This window comes from Pseudorca crassidens, chromosome 15 (assembly GCF_039906515.1).
Source record: "Pseudorca crassidens isolate mPseCra1 chromosome 15, mPseCra1.hap1, whole genome shotgun sequence".
NCBI classification, from domain to species: domain Eukaryota; kingdom Metazoa; phylum Chordata; class Mammalia; order Artiodactyla; family Delphinidae; genus Pseudorca; species Pseudorca crassidens.
Window position 1 is genome coordinate 40351150 of NC_090310.1, and position 20693 is coordinate 40371842.

Below are 20693 nucleotides of genomic sequence, written 5' to 3' on the forward strand. Positions count from 1 at the left end.
ACATTTCCTGTCCCTCAGTTAAAATACAGTGAGATCAAATGAAAATAATCCATCTGTTTGCTGCAAGAAATACTCTAGAAAGAGAAAACTATAAACTAAGTAAAACTGCTTACTTATTAAGTCCAATGGCCCTCAACTTGCAGGACCCACAATCTAAAACTAGTATGTCCTGGGACTTCCCTGGTGGCTCAGCAGATAAGACTCCACACACCCAATGCAGGAGGCCCAGGTTCGATCCCTGGTCAGGGAACTAGATCCCACATGCATGCCGCAACTAAGACTTGGCATGCCGCAACTAAGACTTTGCATACCACAACTAAGGAGCCCACGTGCTGCAACTAAGATCTGGTGCAACCCAATAAATAAGTAAATATAAAAATAAATAAATGGGTAAACTTTTAAAAAATAAAAAAATAAATAGAACTAGTATGTCCTCCATACCTGCCATTTGTGTACGTGTGTGTGTCTGTGTGTGTGTGGCGAGAGCACCTGGAATCTACTCTCTTAGCAAATTTCCAGTATACAAAGATGGATATGTTAATTAGCTTGACTGAAGTAATCATTTCACTCTGTATATGTATATCAAAGCATCACCACCGGGGCTTCCCTGGTGGCGCAGTGGTTGAGAGTCCGCCTGCCAATGCAGGGGACACGGGTTCGTGCCCCGGTCCGGGAAGATTCCACATGCCACAGAGCGGCTGGGCCCATAAGCCATGGCCGCTGGGTCTGTGCGTCCGGAGCCTGTGCTCTGCAGAGGGAGAGGCCACAACAGTGAAAGGCCTGTGTACCGAAAAAAAAAAAATCACCACCTTAAAGATATGAAATTTTTATGAAAATAAATAAATAAATAAATAATGAAAACTAGCATGACAGGGGCTTCCTTGGTGGCTCAGTGGTTAAGAATCCGCCTGCCAATGCAGGGAGTATGGGCTCGAGACCTGGTCCGGGAAGATCCCACATGCTGCAGAGCATCTAAGCCTGTGTGCCACAACTGCTGAGCCTGCGCTCTAGAGCCCACGAGCCACAACTACTGAGCCCTCATGCCGAGAGCCTGTGCTCTGCAACAGAGAAGCCACCACAGTGAGAAGCCCGTGCACCGCAACGAAGTGTAGCCCCTGCTCACCGCAACTAGAGAAAGCCTGCACATAGCAACGAAGACCTGATGCAGCTTAAAATAAATAAATTTATTAAAAGAAAAAACAACTAGCATGACATAACTCTGCCCAGGCCAAACTAACTTTGCCCAATCCCAATACTGCCTTGCAAAACTCTATTTAAACAGAGTGAAGTAAGTCAGAAAGAGAAAAATTAGTATCATATATTAATGCATATATGTGGAACCTAGAAAAATGGTACAGATGAACAAGTTTGCAGGGCAGAAATAGAGACACAGACATAGAGAACAAACATATGGACACCAAGGGGGGAAAGCAGCGGGGGTGGTGGTGGTGGTGGGATGAATTGGGAGATTGGAATTGACATATATACACTAACATGTATAAAATAGATAACTAATAAGAACCTGCTGTATAAAAAAATAAAATAACATTCAAACAATTTTTTTTGAATTTAATAATCTTTGTTTCTTAGAGTAGTTTAAGGTCCACGTCAAAACTGAGAAGACATTACAGGGAGTTCCCATATACACCCCTGTCCGCACACACAACCCCCCAGTATGAACATCCCGCACCAGATGGTGCATTTGTCACAACCAATGAACCTGCACTGGCACATCCTCATCTTCCAAAGCTCACAGTTTACCTCAGGCTGCATTCCTGTCAAATTGTCTTTAAAATCGCCCAACCGCAGTACTGAAACCCTATAAATACCCTTCCCCATCTTCTCTCTTCTGAGATGCTGCTAAGATGGTCAAAGTGCTGGTTCATCTCACTGTATTCGGTCCAGTAAGCACAGCCTTCTTGGTCGACAGGCTTTCCTCATGGTTTCTGGGGTGGCTTCTTGACACCACGCGGCTCACTTCTTGAAGAGCAGTGACCATGACCCCCAGATAAAAACCTTGTATCACAATCACTACATCATAGATTCACATATGTCCGTAGGGATGATGTGGGACTCAGGCCACCACCAGGCAGCCTTAATGAGGATCCTAAACATTTACAACAAGCACTTTATAAAAAGCCAATACCCTCGTTTGCTGCCTCATCCACAGCACTGGCAACACATTGACCAGTTGAACGGTTCCAAGCAATTTCGTGGACCCGGCTTAGTCACTGGGGTAAAACTTTTCCTTACAAAGCAGCTGGAAGATGAGAACAATTTTCTAATCTCCAAAATGATAAGCTTTAATTGACACAAACCAGTAGGTACTGGCAAACTTAATCTCAAAGAGGATTTTGTAAGATGCCAAGGTCAACTTGACACAGAGCGGTGGTTACACTGGCATTAGCCCTGAATCATTGGGCGAGGGGCTGGGGTCTCATAGGAGGTACCTGTGCCCTCGCTGTGTGAGTCCTCAGATCTCTTTCAAAGAGTAATTACTTCACGGGGATCCCAGCCCTAAGCCTCACAGATTCCAGGAACCCCAGACACAATGGGAGTCCTGGAGGTAAAACATGTGTTGCTAGTTAGAGCCAGAAGGAAGCTGAAGGTCTCTTTCTAAAAGAGTTCATGTGTTCTGGTCAAAGGGGAGATGCTGACATTAGTTTTCAACTGTAGAAAACGGCCAAAGGGATGCCTTTGTTTTTTGTAAAAGAAAGAAAGAACGAACGAAAGAGGGACTTCCCTGGTGGCACAGTGGTTAAGAATCCACCTGCCAATGCAGGAGACACAGGTTCGAGCCCTGGTCTGGGAAGATCCCACATGCCGTGGAGCAACTAAGCCCGCGAGCCACAACTACTGAAGCCCGCGCACATAGAGCCTGTGCTCCGCAACAAGGAGAAGCCACCACAATGGAAGCCCGCGTACCGCAATGAAGAGTAGCACCCTCTCTCCGCAACTAGAGAAAGCCCGTGGGCAGCAATGAAGACCCAATGCAGCCATAAATCAATCAATTAATTAATTTAAAAAATAAGAAAGAAAAGGGAGGGAGGGAGGCAGGAAGAGTCAAACAAACAAAACCAAATTTAAATGTGTGAATATATAGAAATATGTTTCTGTGCATCTAGATAAATACATAGAAGGACACTCACTAAGCTGCTGTCATTGGTTATTTCAGGGGATAGAAACAGAGGTGGGGTAGGGAAATTACACACTTCATTGTGTATCTTTGGACTATTTCACGTGTTACTGAAAATTAGAAAATTTTTAAAAACATAAAATCCTCTCCTATTCTGAAATACAGGCCAGAGGATAAAAGAAGAAACTCCTGCTACTATATCTTCTAATCCTGGCAGTAGAAAAAAGTATCTGATGCAGCAAAATTCCTCAGCGTTGACAAGGGCTTTACATCAACACAAGAGAAGCCTGCCACAGCGGTTGGGTCTGTCTGCATCACAGCAGGAAGAGGACCGATGGTGCTCTGTGTACTTTGTGGAGTGAGATGGAGACCAACCTAGAAATGGGAGGGAGGCATCAACTGGCCTTGCTGGCGCTTTGGGGAGGGACGGCACGCTGGCTTCCGTGAGCAGCTTACACAGGTGTTCCCACTGACCTCAGAGGAGGCTCTCTGGGTGAGAATGTCATCTAAAAATCTGTCGCCCTTATAACTTCTGGGAAAGCCACTGGGATGAAGATTTCCAACCAGGGTCCTTCTGTGGGTAGCAGCAATACGGAATGTCCCATCGTAAAAATCAGGCATTTCCCAGCAGATCAGATGTTACGGTGACAAAGGTCGCTCTAAACATCAAGTCTGATTAAAAGCCTTCCTTGCTTTTAACCCTCCAGAGTCCATTGGGAAAGAAGGGTAGAGAAGGCACCATTTCCCACAGCCCACGGGCCCCGCCAGCATTTCTGCAGCTCACGAACCCGAACTGCTTGCAAAGTTCTGGAGCACATCCTGCAGTTTCCGGTCGCTGTGCATCTTTCTGGCACGCCCCCCTCCTCCACCTCATACCTGAACACACACCCACGCATCACTTCTCTTTGTCCCACCCCTTCCCATATGGCAAATGCCTGTGCCTCCTACAACTTCTGCTCAGATGACACCCTCTCTTCAAAGCTATCCCTGGCCCTGGCCCCTGATAAGAGCTGACGAATCCTCCTCTGTGCCCCCTGCCACCACGGCAAGCGGGGGCCCAGATCACTGGGGCAGTGGGTGCAGGGGTCACAGCCCGGGGAATGCAGCGAGCAGAGCCCTAGAGGGTGGTCCGGGAAGCAGCAGCTGGTAAAGCCACATCCAAAGGTGCCTTTGAAAAAGCTGCTCAGTAGCTGAGGGCTGGCACGGGAGGGGCAAGGTGGAACCCCGAGAAACTGGGCGAACCTGCAGGAAGGTTCATGGCTGCGCCTTGGTGAGGGATGCCAGCTGCCTGGGGACCTCGCTCCTTCCTCAGGCTCCTTTCCTTAATCATCCCTGTTCAGTGACCCTAGAGCAGGTGTCCAGCGACTGCTTCTCAGGCTCACACCACTCCCTGTGCCACCTGGCACTGCTGGGAGCTCAGACTTATTCCAGTAAATTCTTAGGGTGCAAAACGTATTGTGTACATGGTAAAGTACACAAAAAAGAAGAGGATGGAGCGCCCAGAGTGACCCAAATGCTTTGGTAAAAGCAGCTCAACTAAAGCAGTGTAACTAATAGTATAAGACATACAGCTGTTGAAGTCACGTCTTTATTAAAAACAACAGTAAATCGTATGAGTCCAATGTTAACACAGACAAAACACCAGGGAAAAAAACACCGTGCCAACAGAAATGGTCCTGAGATTCTCACTTCTGGAGATAATGATAAATGTACCCTAAATCATTATTTCCTAAGGTCTTGAGAAAGTTAATGTTTTAGAGAGCCCTTTACTGAAGCTGTGCCTATGTGAGGCATTTTTAGCTAATGTGAAGCTTGGGTGCTCAGCAATTCCATGACTCTCTTTGAAAACTCAACATCAGAAGTCAAACAGGCTTGATTTTCTAAACTTCATCTTTGAATTATCAATTGATTTCCTCATTATAAGGTATATGTTCTGCCTTTGGCCCATTAATAGAGTAGAAATCAGTTTCAAGTGATTGTCTCTCTCCTCAAAACTGTACTTTAAAAAGGGGTCACTCTCAGGAATAAAGACGCAGACATAGAGAATGGACTTGAGGACGTGGGGAGGGGGAAGGGTCAGCTGGAATGAAGTGAGAGAGTGGCATGGACATAGATACACTACCAAATGTAAAATAGATAGCTAGTGGGAAGCAGCTGCATAGCACAGGGAGATCAGCTCGGTGCTTTGTGACCGCCTGGAGGGGTGGGATAGGGAGGGAGGGAGGGAGACGCAAGAGGGAGGAGATATGGGGATATATGTATGCATATAGCTGATTCACTTTGTTATACAGCAGAAACTAACACAACATTGTAAAGCAATTATACCCCAATAGAGATGTTAAAAAAAAAGAGAGAAGGCAAAAAAAAAGGGGGTCACTCCTGGATTTGAGGGTCCTAATCACTATAGAAGTCCTATGTTTATCCTCAACAGAGGACTTGCTTATACCTTTGTACCCCCTGTCTTTCCACAACATGGGAAGAAGTCTGGGTTTCAAATGCTGAAGGTGACATGATATATACTGAACCTGGCTCTCAGCCAACACTTACCCCTATTCCTCCTGTTTTGAATAGTTCAAAGGGTTCGAAATGATATTATCTTCAAATATCCCGGATAATGTAAATATTAGCGAGAACAGGTGCTGCTGTGATTGACAGAACAGCCAAAATCATGGTGACTTAAACAAGAGAGAAGCTGGTGTCTCACTCTCATGTATAGGAAGTTTGGAGATAGGCCTCCAGGGCTGTATGGTGGCTTCCTGCAGTGACTTTTAAAGTTTCTTAAGATTGAAAACAGTCATCAAACAAAAAGATTAGTAAATTTTCATCTACCTGACTTTGGCCCAGCCAGTTCTTCAAAATCTCACTTCTGAAGGTTTACTTAGCCTGGGATACTTTTGAACATTTTTTTCACAGTGAAGGGGAGCTGGGACATGTAAGAAAAAGTGGACTTACCTTTTCTCTCATAAACTTTGCCCACATAGACTCCACAAGGTCATTTTTGGAGTGCTACAGTCCTAATTATACGTTAAGTCCACGCACTTCCCTTATTGCTAAAAATTCTTGCTTTTTTAATCCCCAAAGTTATCTTTATTAAAATCTATTTCATCCTCTAGCGACGTTCACTTGAGGTCAAGTAAAAAGGAGGTGAATGGGACTATAAATTGAAAAATGGAGAAAAGATACACTTGTATGTTCAATAATTCTACCAAAAAAATTTTCATGGCATGACATCATTTGTCTAACAAGATTTTTTTAATGTTCATGATGATACTTAACTTTTTCATCCATGTGACTAGCTGTAATCCTTCTTTTCTACGTAATAGAGACCCATAATCAAACAAAGCAAATGAAAACATGAAGTGACTTTAAGGACAAGATGAAAAGTCAATATTAATTACAATGTTCGAGTTTAAATATATGAAGTAAACAACTGTCTGTGTTAGCTGCAGTGCAATTTGTCCTCCAAATCCATGTTCAGGGAACACATTTCTGTGTATCTCTCTTGATATTTAGATCCTACTGGCAAGTTAAACTCTTGGGCAGATGCCTTTCCAAAAATGAGAGTGGATTTTGTTCACAGGTATCAGCTTATCAATTGTTAGCCAATTCCATCAGCTGAAGAAAGATGTTTAATGGTTTGAACATTAATTTCTATGTGTTTTATTCACACTTTTATGGATTCACATTTCATTACCTTCAAGCGGAGGTTGGCCTGTGGCTGCAGCTGTGGAGTGAGAGGAGCCTCACAGACCACACAGATGGGCGTATTCACGGGCACCAGGTTTTCACATTCTGCACATAAGCCCATCTGCACAAAGAACGAGGTCAGGTTGGCAAAAACCGAAGGTATAAGTAGATCTTAAAATGTAAGGTTTAATTTGCTTTAATAAAAATTTCTTTTAAATAATTACCACTTTTATTCTTATTTCCTTCCTATTAAAGTAAAAACATGTTTATTGTAGAAAAGAGAGGTATAAAGAAAAGAAAAAATAGCTTACAGCATGATGGAGTGAGGAAATCGACACATCTTCTCTCCAAAAAGCAATTATAAAGTTGGATAAAACTTTAAAAATTCTGAAAGTCAACCAAAGACAGACAACAAACTGAAAAGTAATGAACTTCGGGCAAGGACACCACACGTCTGTTGGGTCTTGCTTGGGCTGTCCCCATCCTCCTCCAGCTCTGTCAGCGTGGAGGCTCCACAGAGCAGGGAGGGCTGTGAAAAGCAGCAGCTTCGCGGCTGCTGACGGGCAGGGCTCGTGTGACTTGGAGCACGGTTAAGGTGATGATCTCAGTGGCAAGCAAACAGGGAGGACAGTGGATCCACTAGCCTGAGCTCATGGTCCTGTTTGGGGCAACTGATGAACCAGCAACTAGCCAGGGACCTGAAGGGGAGTTCCAGAAGGTAGGTCATCTCTAGGGGGCTTGATAAGCTCCTCCCACACCCTCAGTTGACTGGAAGATGTTCGGATGTGCAGCGTTAGACCTAAGAGGGTCCAAGCCACCCACACATCCTTGGCTGCACATGAAGATACAAGAGAGCTCAGCATAAAGTAGGAGCTGGGGCAGGCCTGAAAACAGCCTGAAGTTTGAATGTTCCGCCCAGCCCACAACAGATCCCTCGGCAGAGACTGGAAGCCTTGGAGTACCAAGGTGTTTGAGCACAACTTCTGGCCAATCTTCAGTCGAAGTCTAAGCTATGCACACCCAGGGCTGATCCCAGGCTTAAAAATAAAACAAGGGGGGCTTCCCTGGTGGTGCGGTGGTTGAGAGTCCACCTGCCGATGCAGAGGACACAGGTTCGTGCCCCGGTCTGGGAAGATCCCACATGCCGCGGAGCGGCTGGGCCCGTGAGCCATGGCCGCTGAGCCTGCGCGTCCGGAGCCTGTGCTCCGCAACGGGAGAGGCCACAACAGTGAGAGGCCCGCGTACCACAGTAAATAAATAAATAAATAAATAAATAAATAAATAAATAAATAAATAAATAAATAAATAAAACAAGGGGAAAACCCTGATATTAGTGGCTGAAAACTGCAGGGAAGACAGGCTTGAAAGAGTTAATCCAAGTAAACAAACAAAAAAACCAAAACAACACCACAAGGAGAAAAAGTCAGAATCCAGACTTATTATACTCTCTAAAATGTCCAAAATTCAAGAAAAAATTGTGAGATGTGCAAAAAACAAGAAAGTGTGACCAGTACTCAGGGGAAACAAACAGTCAATAGAAATTGTTTCTGAGGGGAGGAAAAGAAGATATATTGGAGCAAAGCTTCTGTGTATTACTGGATTTAAATTAAATTATTCTGAAATAGACTTGAGAAATTAAGGAGTATGTTGTAATCTCTAGCGTTCTCTTAGAAAATAACTTTTAAAAAGAAAAGAACTTTTTAAAATAGTAAAAAAAAATAGGAAACATAGGAATGAAAATGGCATACTAAAAATTATTTATTTAACACAAAAGAAGGAAGTAAAGGAGGAACAGAGGAACAAAAAAGACGTGAGACAAATAGAAAACAAACAGCAAAACAGCATATGTAAATCCAACCATATCATTAAAGACATTAAATGTGAATAGACAATAACACCACATTCAAAAGGCAGAGACTGTCAGATGGGATAAAAAAACGAGAGGTATGCCTGACTAGAGACATGACCTAGATTCAAAGATACAAATAGGTTGAAAATACACGTATAGAAAAAGGTATATAATGGAAATAGTAAGGGTAAGGGAGCTAGAGTGACTGCATAAATATCAGGAAAAAAGGACTTTAAAAACAAGAAATGATCCTAGAGACAAAGAGAGGCATTTTGTGATGATGAAAGGGTCAATAAATCAGGAAGACACAGCAATTATAAGTGTACATGAACATAACAACAAGTCCCCAGAATACATGAAGCGAAAACTGTGAGTCAGCCTTAAGGTAAGGCTCCATCTGTCATCACCTGACGACTCTAAGCCCCAACTTTTACTGGTGGACCACAGTGGCGTTTTGGAACTGTAAGGATCAGCATCAACTCAGAGCTAGTATCTAGTAAGCCCCCAAAGGTTTAGGCATTTCCTCTTCCTCAAGGCACAGGTCCCTCTGGAAAAGGCTTCAAGGATGACCTATGACATGTACTTGCAATGATGCAGGGTCCATCCTCAAGGACACCCAGCCGCCCTTCAGTTAGGGAGCTGTGGGTTTGCGAATCGACTTAAGTCCTGAAACGGGGTGACGCCCTTGGATGTTCCACTGTGGTGGCTCAAGTCACGTATTTGGCTACAAAACATGTGGGTTTTTTTTCTATTATATAAACCAAGCAAGACACTAGTAGGCTGCCCATCTGTTTCATTCTTAGGAAGACCACGATCAGATTCTGATTACTGATATGTTGCTGCGGCCTTTTACGGTAGATGTGCCCACCTTGTCTTTGGCAGTTAAGTGCTGCCACTTGACCTCTGGAATCCTGCTAGCTCCCTGAAATCAGGGAGCCCATCTCAAGAGTGGCATCACCCATGATCATGTCTGGCCTCCAAGGAAAGCAGCCATGGAACTTTTCAAGGATGCAGGCGCTCCTTTCACTAATACGTATTCCTAACTCTATGCCTTATTGAAGGACATGTCTTCTGGGCCTTCTTGTGAAATGCAGGTGAGAGTTGGGGGCACACAGGACAAACCTGACAAACCTACTCCAACATGATATCAGGAAAGACTTAGCATCGAGTCTCACTGACCATAGGCTACTACTGAGTCCAAGTTTTAGTCAGCCAACCCCAAAAGCAGCTGGAGTCACCGCCAGCTTCATTAGCTAACATATTAAAATCAATCCAGGATCTATAAAAGAGGCATGTATATCAGCGAATTTGGCCCAACTTAGTGTTATATTCTGCCCTCATTTAAAATCCACTCCCAGACTTGTCCCCCAAGATTCTGCCAATACACGTTAGCAAAATTGTGCTCTTCTTTTCATGTGTAAGCTTTTTGTCCTGGATCACAGAGTACACCTGTCCCTCTAGAGCAGCTGGGATTGGACCGTAGTCATGCTACAGGATGGCTACGGTGAGTCTTGATGAGAATACACATCCCCTTTCAAAGCCACTGCCCCAGGCGAGGTTATCACAGAGATTTCAAGGAAAGGAAGGCTAGCATCCTCAGACAGGAGGGCCAGCTCATCCACTGGCAGAGTAATTTAGGGAATCAAGAATGTGCGTTTCGGACTTCCCTGGTGGCGCAGTGGTTGAGAGTCCACCTGCCAATGCAGGGGCGGGTTCGTGCCCCGGTCCGGGAAGATCCCACATGCCGCGGAGTGGCTGGGCCTGTAAGCCATGGCCGCTGAGCCTGCGCGTCCGGAGCCTGTGCTCCGCAATGGGAGAGGCCACAGCAGTGAGAGGCCCGTGAACCGCAAAAAAAAAAAAGAATGTGCATTTCATCTGGGTCCAAGCCAACATCTCCATTCCCAGTTTCAGGATCCTGTTCTGTCCCAATACATACCCGAACTTTCACAAAAGAAATGTGGTGATAAAGTGAATTCAGCTTATGCTATAACTCACCAACATATCCAACTAAAGTTTGTGTTTGCTTTCAGCAGCAAATCCCTGGAGCTACAAGAAATAGGTTCTTTTGGGGCTGTCATAGGGGCACTCTGGTTCTTGGATTATGAGTGAAAGGTCCTGAGCTTGTCGGTTCCTGTGATGCTCCCAGGTGCTCAGGAGGACTGTCCACAGCCCTGGCTGGTATCATCACTGCTACCACAACCGTCAAGTGCAGCGGCCACCTGGCCACCCCAGAGGCTTGCTTCAGGTGATGCTTCCTCACTACCAGGCCCGTGTGGTAGCTTGACTTCTCGTGATGCCGCTTCATGCTATGAATTGCTAGCATCCTGTTTCCCATGGGCAAGGAGCTCAGCGCTGCCCCCAAGCAAAGGGAAGGACCAAACCCCTTCTTAGCAGGTCTAGTTCCTGGGGCCGCTCCTGGTACCAACTCTGTATCAGTCAAAGTCAAGTCAGGAGACAGAAAGCTCAGGGTAATTTAAACAGGGAAAGTTTAATATAAATAGTTATTAACTAATAACAGAGGACTAACTGCTAGTGGGTAAAGCGAACTCGAAAGGATACAGGACTACCCAGGATGGGGAGAGCCACTGCTGCTCCGGCTGAGGCAGGGACCTGAAGAGGATCCGGTCTGGAAGAGGCACTTACTGAACTGGGTGTGGCTGCCACCCACTGGATGGCAGAGAAGTTCACTGGGGTGACACAGACCAGAGCTGGCCCCAGAGCAAGCGGGATCCTATGAAACTCATGAGGACTCTCCCCCTGGGGAGCTGGCAGGACATGCTGGGAAGCCACGCGCAGGCTGCTGATGAAATGTGCTGGGAAACTGCCCCCTGGGATGCCTGAGAGACTTTCTGGAAGCTGGCTGGGTACCCGCGGAGCCCACTGAGAAGCTGTTCACGAGATGCCATGCAGTTCACCGGGGTTCAGCACAACCAGGTGTCCTGCAGGTTAGCTGAGCACCGTCAGAGCACGGGGAGAGGGAAGCACAGCAGAAACAGGAAGAGCAGTCGAGCCCTTTCTCCTGCAGTGTGCCTCCCAGCAATGGGCCTCTACTGACAAAAATTAACATCAACCAGCTGGCTACGGAGAAATCCACAAGGCAGGATGAAGAGGTACCCCTCTGCATCTCTCTAATGAGACCCTGAGTGGCTTGGGTCTGGGATCCTAGGAGTAGGATCGCCCCTTTGAGTACCAGAAACCCAGCTGAGAGCAGGACACAATAAGAACTCAATAGGTCAAATTACAAAGCTTTTTATACATTAGAGCACGTTAATAAATATCATTTACAGGCAGTATAGATGTTGCAAATGTCATCATTTTGAATATTTATAATCCCTGATAACCTTTTCTCCCTGTAATAACAAAGGAAGTCTTGAAAATCTGTTTGCAGGCCAGTAAAAAATAACTTTGACATTGCACCCATAAATATAAGCAGGGAAAATTCAAACCAATGAGACCTGTTCATGTTTTATTTGCTGTCCCATCTTTTACGAGGAGTTCAAAATATATCATGGAAGTAAAGTGACTTCTACAGCGTATCCATTTAGTATCTGGCCACTTGCTTAAATGCATAACTCAATCCTAAAACTCTGGACTCTGAATTTATTGAATAGTGACTTTTTCTCAGTGACTATCTTTTTTAAATGGTCATTTTCAGTCAATTTCACAGATCCTTTTATATCATTTTGTAAACCTTAGTCCAAAAAACCCCCAAAGTATCACGTGCATAAAAGATGAACACATTTTGGTGAAGGTTTTGATTTGTAGTAAGCCAAGTACGTTTTCTAACTAACTACAGACTTAATGGTAGGATAATATCAATTATTATCTACACTTAGCCAAAACTTTTTAATTTAGATATACTGATCAATCTATAGCCTATATAAACAGCTTCTTTGGACAGAATGAAGTATCCTATGGATATACAGACTTGTAATTAGTACTCCTGGTCATTTATTTCTAGAATATATTTCCTTATTGTCCCCAGGTTATGAACAGAAATATCACATAAGTAGGAAACATGTACTTATCCATATGTGAATCATTGAAATAAAAAGACTTCAGTCTTTTTCTGAGCCTACGCTTCTTCAAGGCCACACAAAAGAAATGGCATCACAAACAAGCTTTTCATTCCTAAGTAGCAGTCTGGATAGTACAAGATTCACTTGCTAGTAATTTTTTCAACAAGTATTTCTGTTTGTGGTTCACGCGTGCCAGGTACTCTGCTCCTGCTGCACACAAAGATCAGATAAACCAATGGAAGAAGGTTTTAAGGATTCTGCTGCTCACCTGAGCTCCTTCTGGGGGTGGGAGACGACAGCCAAATATGGGCGGGACAGAAGAGCCACATTCTAGACAGTAGCGGGCAAAGGGGTCAGACGGGCGGGGCACAAGGCAGTGGGCACACCTGCAACAGAAGAGGGTCCTGACTGGCCATGTTCTGAGGAGTGCACGTTGAGAAGTCAAGTGTCAATCTTGACAAGCATTCAAACTTAAATAAATAAATGAATTTATTTAAGTGAATTAAGTGAATTTATTTAAATGAATAAAATAGAAAGCAGAACACACTCAAAGCCTATGGAACAAGTTCAAGACGGGAGATGCTTGTCTAGTCATTTTATTACCAAGTGGCCGTACAGCTGGGACTCATGGTGCCCTTCACCTGAAGGCCAGGCCCATCTCACTTCCCGGCCGCGGTGGCAGTTTATCAGCCGCCTTTGACCCACTTCCCAAGTGGGGCCCCAGTCATCCCATCACCTTGGATCTGGCGTGCGTGAGGGTGAGACATGGGAATTCCGGGAATGTCCACGCCGCACTTTGCTGACTCCCCATCTGAGCACTGAGCCCAGCCTCAGCGAGAGGTCCTCTCACCTGGCACTCAGAGTCACTGTCAGTCAGGCCCTGCCTCTGTCTTCACTCACCTGGGTGGAGTCCGAGGCTCTGCCCCAGCAACGTCTGGCCCCATTTCCCAGGCGGCTGGGTCCCATCCTTCAGCCCTCACCCACCTACCTCGTTCTGGATATCAGCTAAAGTGAAAGGACTCCAGGAACTGGGCTTCCCTGTGAATAACACTGCTCGATCCTGTGACCTATCTGAACTGCTCAGCATCTATGACGTTTGCATACGGTGCACTGGATGGCTTGGTAGCCTGCACCAGTCTCTACCATGGCCTCTCAACAATCACCAGCCTTTGTAGTTGAGTCCACTTGGGGAAAGGATAGTCTTTTCAACAATGGTGCTGGGCAAACCGGATAGTGACATGAAAAAGAATGAGGTTGGACTGATTGATACCTTATGCCACATACAAAAACTAATACAAAATGGACCAAGGACCTAAATGTAGGAGGTAAATTTATAAATCTCCCAGAAGGACACATAAGAAAAAAGCTTCATGACACTGGATTTGGCCATGATTTCTTGGATGTGATCCCAAAAGCACAGGCAACAAAAAAAATAGATAAATTGAACTTCATAAAAATTTGAATATCAAAAAATACTATCAAGACTGAAAAGACAAACTACAGATGGGAGAAAATATTTATCAATCATATATCTGATAAGGGATTAATATCCAAGATATATAAAATATTCTTGCAACTAACAACAAAAAACAAACAACCCAATTCAAAAATGGGCGAAGGACTTGAATAGACATTACTCCAAAGAAGATGCCCAACATCACTTGCCACTAGGGAAATGCAAATTGAAACCACAATGAAATACTACTTTACACCTGTTAGGATGATTATTAGAAAAACAGAAAATAAGTATTGGTGAGGATGTGGAGAAACTGAAACCCTTGAACATTTCTGGTGAGAAAGTAAAGTATGCAGCTGCTGTGGAAAACAGTTTAGCAGTTCCTCAAAAAGTTAGACATAAAATTACCACATAATCTAAAAATTTCAGTTCTAGGTAAATACCCCAAAGAATTGAAAGTAGGGACTCAAAGAGATACTTGTACACCAATGTTTATAGCAGCATTATTCACAATAGTCAAAAGGTGGAAACAATTCAAATGTCTATCAACAGATGAATGGATAAATGAAATGCAGTATATATATATACAATGGAATGTTTTTTACCTTTAATATGGAATGAAATTCTGATACATGCTACAACATGGATGAATCTTGAAAATATTATGCTAGTGAAATAAGACACAAAAGGTTAAGTATTGTCTGATTCCACTTACATGAAGTTACTAGAACAGGCAAATTCATAGACACAGAAAATATAACAGAGATTACCAGGCGCTGGAGGGATAGGGGGATGGGGAGTTATTGTTTAATGGGAGCTGAGTTCTGTTTGGGATGATGAAAAAGTTCTGGAAATGGACGGTGGTGATGGTGGCCCAACACTGTGAATGTACTTAACGCACTGAATTGTACACTTAAACATTGTTAAAATGGTAAATTTTATTTATGTATATTTTACCACAATAGAAGTATAAAGGACTGTAAAAAAATAACTGATTATGTCAAATAAAAGTAATAATGTATTGTGGGGTTCATAATATTTGTAGAAGTAAAATAAATGACCACAAGAGCACAAAGGCTGTAGTTACCCAGTTATTGGAAGTATACTGTCATGAGGTTCTTAGGCTATAAATGAAGTGGCATGATACTACTTGAAGACAGACTGTAATAAGTGAAAAATGTGTGCTATAGGGCTTCTCTGGTGGCGCAGTGGTTGAGAGTCCGCCTGCCAATGCGGGGGACACGGGTTCGTGCCCCGGTCCGGGAAGATCCCACATGCCGTGGAGCGGCTGGGCCCGTGAGCCATGGCTGCTGAACTTGCACGTCTGGAGCCTGTGCTCCGCAACGGGAGAGGCCACAACAGTGAGAGGCCTGCATACCACACACACACACAAAAAAATGTGTGCTATAAACCCTAAAGCAACCACTAAGAAGAAAACTTATAGCTAATAAGCCAACAAAGGATACAAAATAAAATAAAACATACCCAATTAATCCAAAAGTAAGCCAAAAAAAGGGGGAGGCAACAAAGAATAGATAAGACAAACAGAAAACAAATAGCATGACAGCTGACAAATTCAAACATATCAATAATCAGAATAAATATAAATACTCTCAACAGCCCAATTAAAGTGCAGAGATTGTTAGATTTTTTAAAAGCAAGACCTGATTATATATGCTGTTTAAAAGAAACCAACTTTAAATAGAGAAACACAAATAGATTAAAACTAAAAGGATGAAAAAAGATACATCATGCAAATACTAATCAAAAGAAAGCAGTAATGGCTATTTTAATATCAGACAAATTTGATTTCTGAGCAAAAAATATTATCAGGGTTAAAAAAGGTTATTTTAGGGGGGAGGAGGGATAAATTGGGAGATTTACAGACTACTATTATTTAAAGTATATACCTAATAAGAACCTACTGTATAGCACAGGGAACTCTACTCAATACTCTGTAATGACCTGTATGGGAATAGAACCCAATAAAGAGTGGATATATGTATACGTGTGGCTGATTCACTTTGCTGTACAGCAGAAACTAACACAACATTGTAAATCAACTCTACTCCAATAAAAATTAATTTTTTTAAAAAAAGCTATTCTGTAATGATACAGGGGTCAATTCAGCAACAGGACATAAGATTCCAAGAGGTTTATATATTTAATAATAGAGCTTCAAAGTACATAAAGCAAGAGCCGATAGAAATACAAGGACAAGTAGACAAATTCATAATTATAGTCACAGATTTCAGCATAATTTTCTCAATAATTGATAAAACAATAGACAAAATCAGTAAAGACAGAGAAGACTTAAATAATACAACATTGTATAGTTTCAGGGGTACAACAGAATGATTCAGTAATTGTATATACTGCAAAATGATCACCACAATGTCTAGTTAACATCTGTCACCATACATAGTTACAGAATGTTTTTTCTTGCGCTGAGAACTTCTTAGATCTACTCTCTTAGCAGCTTTCAAATATGCAACACAGTATCATTAACTATCATCACCATGCTGTACGTTACATCCCCAGGACTTATTTATTTTACAACTGAAAGTGTGTGCCTTTTGGCCACCTTCACCTATTTCACCCACCCTCCCAACCCCCAGGGAGATGCAAATTAAAACCACAACTACCACCTCATTAGAATGGCCAAAAATAAAAATAAAAGTGTTAGTGAAAATGTAGGGGGACTGGAACTCTCATACATCATACACTACTGGTGGGAATGTAGAATGGTACAACCTCTTAGGAAAACAGTTTCACAGTTTTCTTAAAAAGTTAAACATATGCCTACCATATGACCCAGCCATTCCACTCCTAGCTATTCACCTAAGGGAAATGAAAGTATATATGCACAGGACAACTTGTATACACATGTTCATAGCAGCTTTATCTGTAATGGCCCCAAACTGAAAACAACCTAGATGTACATCAATAGGAAATAGGATAAACACACTGTGATGTATCCGTACAATGGAATACTACTCAGCATTAAAAAGAAATAAACATCTGATGCGTGCAACGACATGGGTGAACCTCAAAGTACTTAGGTGGAGTGAAAGAAGCCTGGCAAAGGAGTAAATACCGAATCATTCCATTTATATACGGAATCAAAGGCAAACTAAGCTGCAGTGACAAGAAGCATACCAGCAGCTGCCTGGAGATGGGGAGGGACATGTGGGAGGATTTCAAAAGGGTGCGATGTAGGACATTTTTGGAGGTGATGGATTTGTTCATTTTCTTGATTGTGGTGATAGTTTCAAGATTATATGTATATGTCAATTGTACTCTTTAAGTGCAGTTTATTGTATGTCATTTGAACCTTTAAATATTGTAAAAATTTAATAAAAAACAGTTGGGGCAAATACCACTGTTATGTCCCATCCTCAAATTCTTTTTGACCATACTGTGTCTTAGCAGGACTTAAGAAACAGTAAAGAGAATGCAATACTTACTTGAGGAAGTCTGTCTCCCTTTGAATCCTCATGATCTCTGTGCTTGTCAAACTCTTCTGGCCAGTTATATGTGCAAAACCAGGGAACTAAAATTAAGAATATGTATAAAATCATGCTACAGTACAGTAAAATTACATTAAGAGCTCATTTCAGTGCTTTGTCCTACCATATCCAGCAGCCATCTTTTAAAAACCATGATGTGGGGGCTTCCCTGGTGGCGCAGTGGTTGAGAGTCCGCCTGCCGATGCAGGGGACACGGGTTCGTGCCCCGGTCCGGGAGGATCCCACATGCCGCGCAGCGGCTGGGCCCGTGAGGCATGGCCACTGAGCCTGCGCATCCAGAGCCTGTGCTCCGCAATGGGAGAGGCCACAACAGTAAGAGGCCCGCGTACCGCAAAAAAAAAAAAAAAAAAAAAAAAACCATGATGGAGAAAGTTTTAAGTAATGATGAATTGTTAAGTAATAATTTTAATTAAAAAATTAAAGTGATGTTCATCATCAGACACATGTATTTCATTAAAAACAAGAGTTTACAAGAAAAGAGATCTGAATTACCATCAGACAGACCAGATTTCAGAATTTAGAAACCCAAGTGAGCATCCATATTTCTCAAAGATTAAACCCCTAGAAAAGGGACTCACCTGAGAGAACTCATCTGCTGTTATCCAGAAACATTTAACTCACTTAGATACATTTTAATTTGAGCAACCTCTTTGTACCAGGCACCGTATTTGATGCAGGGTTGGGGGACAAAGATAAACATTACATAGTCCCTGCCCTCAAGGAGCTGAACTGGTGTACATACAAAGTACTGAAACACATGGGCTCAGTGTCATAACACATCTGTGTTGAGTCCCACGAGAACCTGGGGAGGTTACGATCCCATTCACCTGCTCGGGCAGAAGGGCTCCCCAGGGCTGTAATGTCTGAGCTGGGCCCGGGAAAGTAAAGAACAGTTTGTTAAGTAGACAGAAGGACAAAGGGAATTCCAAGTAGAGGAAACCCACGTGTGAAGACACAGGCAGGGCAGTGATGGCCCATCCTGGTTGTCGGATATGGTCCAGGGGTCGGAGTGGCAGGGGAAGGGAACAGAAAGGACGGCTGAGGGAGAGAAGCTAACACTTATGGAGGGTCTGAGAGTAGGAAAACGTGCCTGGCACATTTCACAGTGACCTCCTAAGGTCAATGGGCAACATTATCCCCATTTTATTTTATTTTTGTAACATTTTCTTCTGATATAATTTCCAACATAGAGAAAAGGTGCAGGGATAGTACAACTAACTCCTTTGTTCGTGTTGACATTTTGCCCCAGGTGCTCCATTCTCTCTCGGAAGCATGAGAATAACCTGCAGCATGACTCCCCTCCTCGCCCCCACAAACACTACAGCATTTCCCAAGAACAGGGGCGTCCTCCTACACAACAGTGCAAACATCAAAACCAGAAAAGTCAGCAGTGATACAATACTAGCATCTAATCCACATATCTTTGTTCACATTCCGTTAGTCGTACCGGCAATGGCCTTCCCAGCTATAATTTCCTCCTGGACTAGGGTCTAGTCCAGTATCACACTTTGCTCTTAGTGGTCATGTCTTTTCTGTCTCCCTTAATCTGGACTCTCTCCTGAAGCCAGCACGCCTAGAGCCCGTGCTCCGCAACAAGAGAAGCCACCGCAATGAGAAGCCCAAGCACCGCAACCAAGAGTAGCCCCCACTTGCCGCAACTAGAGAAAGCCTGCGTGCAGCAAAGAAGACCCAACGCAGCCATAAATAAATTAATTAAATAAATAAATTTATTTTTAAAAAAGAAATACAAGTGTCTTTAAAAAATTTAATTTGATTGTTAAAATTTTAAATTCTGTTATAACACAGAAAGGTGCAGGTGTGGGTTTCTCTTGCAAATTCCTCAGATGTGGCAGCGCTGAGCCTGCTGGCCTTCTCGTCAGTGGCCAGCTGGACTTTCACTCCACGTATGGGTTCCAGAGAACCCACAGCTCTGGGCCCTGACACTAAAGCCAGGTGTCAGCTGTCATCTACCTTCTGCCCAGGCTGTAACGCACGGCTACTTGGCTGCCTCGCCCCGATGGTGACCTCACCCCTGATGGCGCCCCCTGGTGTCCCCCAGCCAGAGGCTCGGCTCAGAGACACCTGTCTCCCTGGTGATTGACCTGTTGCAACAACCACCAGCATCCTTAAGGCTGATGTTTGCTGAAGTAAGCTTCAGTTAGGACTGAGCTAGAATATTGAGAAGAATCTCTTACCATACGAAGAAAAAGAGCGGAAGATAAAAGTTTTGTGGTCCTTTTTTGGTCTCCTTTGTCCTTGGAACTCTAGTCAAATTCCCCAAATGTGTCCCCATGTTCCTATTTTTTGGGAAATCTGAATCTTGGGATCTTTATTCTATCTTTTCCTTGGAAACAACTCTTAAATTAGTAGGTGGGCAAGGAAATCCAAATACTCATGCACAAAGGAAGTAATTCTTTCTAGACACATTACAGATAATTATGGACACATAGACTGTTTTTCTGAAAATAGTTATGAATATGTTTTGTCATATACCATTCATTCTTCAGCATGATGTTGTTTCATCTCAAAAGCGGTATTCTTCTTTGGGTACAGTGGCAAGCACTGCTCGTAGGAGTCGTGTCTGCTCAGTAGTCCATTTGGAAACCAGGTCAGCATTCTTTCCAGAAGACTGGGAAGGGCAATCTTCTATTGCAGGCATGGCTATCCTTTTGTTTAGTGGGGTTTACAGGCAGGCCTTACTAAGTCTGTAGTCCTCTGGCCTGGGCTTTGGAGTCCTCCAGAAAATACAGTGGGTGGGCAGATGAAAGAACCCAGGAGGTCAGGCTGAGTTACACCGCAGCACTGGAGACTGGAAAGGAAGGAAGGAGGTGGACCTCGGGATCAGGATAATTGGTCTTCCAGGCTGGTGGTTCTCAGATTGGGTTGACCATCAGTCATCCACAGCCTCCGTCTCAGGCTTATGGACTTAGACTACCTAGGAGCACTGCAAGAGCAGGGAGCTGGCAATCTGTATACATACTTAAAATTCCCCCCAGGTGGCTGTGATGGGCAGCCA

The 20693-nt window shown here is 43.6% G+C and overlaps 1 protein-coding gene across 14 annotated transcripts in view; it reads right to left on the minus strand.

Annotated features, from left to right (window-relative positions):
• DZANK1 (double zinc ribbon and ankyrin repeat domains 1) overlaps positions 1-20693 on the minus strand; it is a 74643-nt gene that overhangs the window by 36396 nt on the left and 17554 nt on the right. For 13 of the 14 annotated variants that reach the window (XR_010935091.1, XM_067707341.1, XM_067707339.1 and 10 more), the window contains exons 7-9: positions 17615-17700; positions 12960-13077; positions 6831-6944 (exon numbers count right to left, since the gene is read on the minus strand). Coding sequence is in view for 13 of the 14 variants with exons in the window: in XM_067707341.1 (XP_067563442.1) it covers positions 6831-6944; positions 12960-13077; positions 17615-17700 (318 nt within the window). In the remaining variant the exon portion in view is untranslated. The remainder of the gene's footprint in view (positions 1-6830; positions 6945-12959; positions 13078-17614; positions 17701-20693) is intronic. The other variant, XM_067707343.1, reaches the window with a different exon arrangement.